Source organism: Ipomoea nil, unplaced genomic scaffold, assembly GCF_001879475.1.
Source record: "Ipomoea nil cultivar Tokyo-kokei standard unplaced genomic scaffold, Asagao_1.1 scaffold1936, whole genome shotgun sequence".
Lineage (NCBI taxonomy): Eukaryota > Viridiplantae > Streptophyta > Magnoliopsida > Solanales > Convolvulaceae > Ipomoea > Ipomoea nil.
In genome coordinates this window covers 2,216,389-2,223,923 of record NW_017618364.1, presented here as the reverse complement: position 1 = coordinate 2,223,923, position 7,535 = coordinate 2,216,389, and the positions used below count along the sequence as shown (strand labels likewise).

At 33.0% G+C, this 7,535-nt stretch overlaps 1 protein-coding gene across 1 annotated transcript; it reads left to right on the top strand.

The window, feature by feature from the left end:
- Positions 1 to 401: 401 nt before the first annotated feature.
- On the top strand, positions 402 to 6,594 carry LOC109146691 (TMV resistance protein N-like). Its single transcript, XM_019294341.1, has 5 exons — positions 402 to 936; positions 3,116 to 4,232; positions 4,358 to 4,633; positions 4,736 to 5,941; positions 6,055 to 6,594. Exons 1-5 carry the CDS (start codon positions 452 to 454, stop codon positions 6,592 to 6,594), a joined length of 3,624 nt encoding a protein of 1,207 aa, XP_019149886.1. The 5' UTR covers positions 402 to 451.
- The last annotated feature ends 941 nt before the right edge of the window (positions 6,595 to 7,535 follow it).

The window sequence follows — 7,535 nt, the reverse complement described above, 5'->3', positions numbered from 1 at the left end:
CTAAAGCCCGTAATATCAATCATTATTGCATGGACCATGGTCCACACAATTCTGTGGACCATAAATAAAAAATACATTTTTAATATATTAAGAGTACATTATTTATGTACGTAAGATAGATTTTTTGAAAATACATTTTTAATATACTAAGGATACATTATTTTATATAATATACTTTCAATATATAAAAATAATGTATTTTTAATATATTCAAAATATACGTGATATTTATGGTCTACACAATAATTTGCTCAGTAATATAAAGTAGGAAATTTTCTTTGGGTTTAACAATCATTGGGAGGTACGTACTTTCCTATCCTGACTTTGAAATCATCGCTGCTGATCTGTTAAACGCGTTTTCAAAGCTCTTTAAATAAATCTTTAGTTCATAGCTCCAAAGGCAAGCTGCTAGAAAATCCAGACAGATAGTATACTAATATTTCTATCGAGTATGGCATCATCATCATCATCTTCATCGTATGCTCGCATGACGTATGATGTTTTCTTGAGTTTTAGCGGTGAGACACGAGGATCATTTTCCGATCATCTCTATGCAGATTTGAAGAGGGCTGGAGTTAACACCTTTCGGGATGATGAATCAATTCGGAGAGGCGAGGATATTTCTGCTGAGCTGTCTAGAACCATAGAAGAGTCGAGGATATCCATCATTGTATTCTCAAAAGACTATGCTGGATCCCGATGGTGTCTAGATGAGCTTGTGAAGATCATGAAATGTAAACAGAAGTTGAATCAAATTATTTTTCCCATATTCTACAATGTTGATCCTTCTGAGGTTCGCAAACAAACAAGCACTTTTGGTGATGCATTGACTCTACACAGACAACGATTTGGAGATCAAAAAGTTAATGAGTGGAAAGATACACTCACTGCAGCTGCTAACTTGTCCGGATGGGATTTGCAAACCATGTCAAATGGGTAATCCTAACTCTTTTGATTTCCTTCTATTTGTTGATATTTGCCTGGCACACTTACACATATAGTAAATTTATATTTATGGTAATTTTTTAAAAAGAATTTTAAAAATAATTGAAAGAGAAAACTCTGCATCTTCTAATTGTGCTTTTTAATTAATTTTTAAAAGTAGTAATTGTTGACTCATTTTGTTGTCTTAAATATTGGCAAAAATATAAATTTCAATCCCCGTTAAATTGGAAGAATTATTAAAGACCAAGATAAAGTAAGAATACAAGTTTCAGTCCATCTAGGAAATTAGAATCTCATGTGAACTAAAGATAAAGGATCTCTTGAAAGGCTATATAAAGATTGTCTAACAAGAAAAGAAATGCATTCAATTCCCTATCTTATGTATTGAGAGCTGAGAAGTATTGAGAAGAGAAAATTTAAATACTACAGTTAGGTTTCAATAGAGAGAGATAGTGAGATCTAGATTTTATTGTGTAAAAGTGTTTCCAAACTCTTGTACTTTGAAATTGTGCTCATTGTGGATTCAGCCATTTTCTCAATAGAAGAAGTGCTTAGCAGATTAGTGTTCTAAACCATCACACGATCCTCACAAATATAATTTTCAGTATTAATTTTTGATTGATTATAAAAAAAAATATTACATTTTTAAAACTAATTGACGAATTGTATTTGTTGGTAGCAACATTTAATTAATAGAAAATATTTTAAAAGAGTTAATTCCAGTTTTGGTCATAGATTTATAAGCGGCAGTCTATTTTTAGTCTCTTTTTATCATAACATTCCCGATTGGTCATAGTATTATTGTGGGTTAAAGTACCTATGAGGTCCCTGTACTATAGTGTTTTGTTCAATTTAGTCCTCATACTTTTATTTTGTTCAATTTAGTCCCTGTACTTTCAAAAGTGGTGCAATTAAGGACAATAGTTAACGATGTTAATATTATCGTTAACTTAGGTTACGTGGCGCTGAAGATATTTATATTCCTACTCATATATTACTTTATAAATATTTAAAATTTATTATTTTTACCACCAATATATTAAATTAGTATGTCCAAAATAAATAATTGCGATCATGTTCGTAATGAGATTTGGACAATTGTCCTTAGTTTTATCACTTTTTAAAGTAAATGGACTAAATTGAACAGAATAAAGGTACAAGGACTAAATTGAACAAAACACTATAGTACATGGACTTCATAGGTACTTTAACCTATTATTGTGAGATAATCAATTTTGGTCCTCTATGAAGTAAATTGTTGAAATCTCGTTAAATACACTGGCATTGCGATCTTTTTAATATAAAGTGCATTGACCTATTATATTTTTTTGAAAAAATTCATAATTGACCGAAATACCATTGTATTTAACGGTATTTAAACTATTTTGTAGATAAAAGACCAAAAATGATCATGTCACAATAATACTAGGACCAAAATAGGATGTTATGAAAACAAAAAAAAAAAAAAAAAAAAAAAAAAAAAAAAAAACTAAAAGTGACCTGTCACCCATAAATTCATGACCAAAAATGAAATTAACTCTGTTTAAAAATCTCTTAGTAAATTTTTTCTGCAAAATATAATTTACTAGGTTCTTAACATAATCGGTATTTGAAAATCTAATTTTATGTTGAATTTTATTTTGTACCCATGGAACTAATTTGTATTGATATATAGTTCAATATTTTAAAGATGGGAAATTCTTTCACACTTTTAGCCTATAAGTATGCCGCATCACATAACATATTAACATATTAACATATTAACATATAAACATTAACATATGTAATTCAATGATTAGCTCAACCTTTTAGTTGAAACTGAAAACATCCTTCAATTTAGTATTAGAACCAATCCATGTAAAAGGTCACGTTTCAAATCACCATATTATCCAACAATAAAGTAAATTATGGTTCATTTGTTGCTAATTCAACTATCAGCTTAACCTTAGTCAACAAAGAACACATTTTAAAATTATTATTGCTATGGATTATTAATTGGTCGTAGTCTACGATTTAATTGGTAGATTAGTGTTTTAATTAATGTCTGCTGTCGTGTTTTCAATTTGGTTTCTTATTTGTGTTTTCTACCTTCCTTTTTTATTGTTTTTTTTTTATTGTTTTTAAAATCAATATATAGACAGATTAATGCAATAAATTTAAATCTGATTAGATATGAGTCAAAGTTCATTGAGGTGATTACTGAAGAAGTGCTACGGGTGTTGAATTTTATGCCCATGAATGTTGCAAAGCATCCCATTGGAATTGATTCTCTTGTTGGAGATGTACTTCATTTATTACAAATGCAAACAAATGAGGCTGTTCGGATGATGGGAATTTTTGGCATGAGTGGTGTCGGGAAATCAACCCTTGCTAAAGCCATATACAATCATTTGATCATGAGTTTTCAAGGGTTTGAAGGTAGTTGCTTTGTTGCAAATATTAGACAAGAAGTTTCTAATAAGGGACAGAATGGTCTAGTTGGTTTACAAGAGAAACTTCTTCACAAAACACTCAAGCGAAAGAATTTTGAAATTGATAATGTTGATGAAGGAATAAGTTTGATCAAAGCAAGGCTGCAATCCAAAAGGGTTCTAATTGTTCTTGATGATATAGACCACTTAAGTCAATTAGACTCATTAGCAGGTCAGCGAAATTGGTTTGGTTCAGGTAGTACAATTATAATAACAACAAGAAATGTTCACTTGTTGAGTGAGCTTGGAACACAAGAGAAATACAAGGTTAAAACATTAAGCATTGATGATTCTTTGCAACTCTTAAGTTGGCATGCTTTTGGTGTTCCTATAGCATCAGAGGAGTATACTGAAGTATCCAAAACAATAGCAAGTTATACTGGCGGACTTCCATTAGCACTTACCATTATAGGCTCTCATTTGCGTGGAAGATCAGTGCAAGAGTGGCTTGAAGATATTGAGAAATTAAAAAGGAATCCTCATAAAGATATTCAAACAATTCTTGAAATAAGCTATGATGCACTTGATGATGATACTAAAAACATCTTTCTTGATATTGCTTGTTTTTTTGTTGGGCATGACAAAAAAAACACTGCTATGATATTGGAAGCTTGTTATTTTTGTGCTGAAAGTGGAATAAGAGGCTTGGTAGAAAGATGTTTGTTAACAATAGATGGATTTAAAATGCTTGAGATGCATGATTTAGTACAGAATATGGGAAGAGAAATTATTCGAAAGGAATCTCCAAAAAATCCTGGCGAACGAAGTAGATTGGTGGACCCAAATGATGTTTTTGATGTTCTGCAAGGCAACAAGGTAAAACATTCCCTTTGTACTTGAGTTATTATAATCTAGTTCATTTGCTTGTAATACTAAGTTTTATTAAAAATATGAAAGATTTTACAGTATCTAACATATTGCTACATCAAACACTTTTTTAGGGTACAAATGCAATTGAAGGGATCATTGTAAACTCTAACATGTTTAAGAATATGTGTTTGAGTACGGAAGTATTCACAAGGATGGTATATTTGCGAATACTCATATTAGATGGTGTGATTCTTAGAGGATCTTTTAAATATTTGTCCAATGAGCTTCGGCTTTTAAGGTTGCGTTATTGCCGTTTGAGTCACATACAATCTGACTTTCATTGTGCAAAACTTGTTGAGTTAGACTTGAGGTATAGCAATATCAAAGAATTTCAACCCAATTTGCAGGTTAGTGTGTCTAATACTTAATTATTTTAACATTGCATATTTGCTAAGAACTTTGACTAAAAAATAGAAATGCATTAAAACCTCTCTATTTTATTTTAACAGCATTTTGTATGCTTGAGGATGTTAAAGCTCAATTACTGCAAACAACTTAAGAGTACACCAAACTTTACTGGGGCACAAAGTCTTCAAGAAATATCCTTCGCAGGTTGTTCAAATTTGACGAATGTGCACCCATCAATTGGAAGTTTGGAGCGGCTTGTTGGGTTAAATTTGGGAGAATGTGAGAAATTGAAGGTGCTTCCTAGTAGCATTTGCAAGTTAAAATCACTTGAGAAGTTACAGTTATCTGGTTGCAAGAATCTGAGGGAGCTTCCAATTGAAATTGGAAAATTAGAGCAACTAAGAAGTTTAAGTGCTATTGGAATTGGTATCTCACATTTACCCTCTTCTTTGGGTTGTTTCAGAAATCTAGAGTACTTAGACCTGAGAAAACATGTGGGTTTAGTAGCTGTAGATTTTTTTCCATCTTCAACTGCGAATTTATGCTCATTGAAGTGGCTGAAAGTGAGTTTCAACAAATCGCAGCAGCAAGTAAATCTTCCAATTGCTCTTGGGAGTTTGACCTCATTGACAAATTTAATGTTATCAGGAATTTGGTATCTTGAAAGCCTATCGCTGGACCTTTGTACTCTCTCCAATTTGAGAAAGCTTGTCCTAGAGGATTTGCACAATCTTATAGCACTTTTAAAACTTCCACCTAGTTTGGAGGATCTTAGTGCATATGATTGTGAGTCATTAGAAAAAATAGCAGATATATCCAACTTAAGAAGACTTGAAAGTTTGTATATTGTGGGTTGCAAAAGTTTGGTTGAGCTTTCAGGCTTAGAGGGTCTTGAATCCTTACGAAAGCTTAGGATAACACAGTTCAAAGCTCTAACTATCCCTTATAACTATTTGCAAGAATGCGTACAAATCGATCTTGGATGTTTGAGCTCATTGAAAACTTTAGAATTATATCATTTTCAAAGCCTACCCTTCAGCCTCTCTCATCTTTCTAATTTGAAGCGTCTCATATTAGATGATTGGCAAAATCTAAGAGCATTGCTACAACTTCCTCCTAGTTTGGAGGAACTCTCTGCAAAAAATTGTGTGTCGTTGGAAAAAATACAGAACTTGAAAAGCCTTGAAAAGTTATATATTCTCAATTGCAAAAGTTTGGTTGAGCTTCCAAGATGGGAGAGTCTTGAATCTATTGAGATAAGAAATTGCAGTGGTTTGAGGATTCCTTCGGTTGAAAATTGGTTCCAGGTTAGTTAAGTTATGTTCCCCTCCCTCATCTTTGTCTGATTTGGTTATATATAATAATACTAATAATAATAATAATAATAATGTAGGCACGTTCTGAAGGTAATACTGTCCAGATTTCACTTAAAGTCGGCAGAGGTTGTGTATATTGCAGTATTCCAAGACTTTTGAGGCATACAACAACCTTTCGAATCAGGAACAGTGGTTTTGATAATAATGAGGAGTTTGATGGAGTTGGTGTTAGCGTGAGAAGCAAAATAACTGGTGCTTGGATGGTAAAGGAACCTCAGAAATATATTAAGTTTATATTGTATGAGGAAATTGAATTTGTGGTGGCAACAAGGATTGGCGAAGTACTGGAGGTGTATGCTCATTTCCATCCACCTCTGCAGAAGAAGATGCTGCTGCTTTGTTTGTTTGAAATACATAGAAACTCAGATGGAGAAGTGCGTTTCTTTCCATCCACAAGAGGCTTCATAGAAATTGATGATTCTTCAACAAGTAGTAGTGTAGGTGTAGGTGTAGAAGAAGAAGAGCAGAAGAATTATGGTTGGAGAAGAAGATTTTGCAGCAGAATTATTCCCGAGTTTCTCCTTAAGTGTTTTTGTTGGGGTGATGGGATGAAGGAGGAAGAGGAAGAGGAAGAAGAAGAATAAAGAGGGGAGGAGAAGGAAAAATTGTCCTTTCTTTAACCACACTAATATTTCTCCCATCTTTACCTTCTTCATTTTTCCTCAACCAATTCTAGCTACTCGATCTCATCTTCTTCCTCGCGATCTTCAACTCCTTTTTTTTCATGGTTGTTCAGGTCAATTATATTCTTTCTGCATCTCCATTTTCTCTACATCATGTCTCGTTATTAGTACTTAGAATCTTAGTTTTGTCACAAATGCAACCAAAAAAAAAGTTGCGATAAAGAAATCTATGCTTAATGGCAATTTAATGCACTTTCTCTTTGATGCTATAATTCATTTAAACTTTGATTGAGATTTTTGATAGCTGACTGCACTTCCTTCAAAGCCATCTGTTTAGCTTTCTCAATAAGGGTATTGTGGATGATGATGTTATTCTTATACTTTTGGTTGCCTTTCACTGCTAGCTGCTTACCCAACTACGTACTAGAGCAATGTGTCTAGAGTATCACAGGATAAACATACACGACTTCACTCTTGATCAGAAAAAGCTTCCTTATGAAGTTCTGATCTGAGTGAGATAAGAGCAAGCAGTAGGACTACCCAGTGACGTGGTGGATTCTGTGAAATAAAAGAGAATTGGGAATATTGTCAATAAAGGGCCTTGGCCTGGTTGTTCGCAATCGTCGTAATGTGCAAGGATACACCGCGCTTCATGTGGCTGCTAGACTAGGAAATTAACGATGAAGATGAAAAAAAAAAAAAAAAAAAAAAAAAGGGAAGACCACAGGGAAGAAGATGAAAATCGTGAAGAACAACTGTTGAGAAAAAGATGGGGATAAATTTAAAGATGAGAGAAATAGTGGTGATAAAGGAAAAGACAATTTTACCCCTCCTATAAAGAGCAAAATATTTGTCCCGGCGAAAAATGGACAGAAAGTCAATCGAAAGGACCATTTACGCTA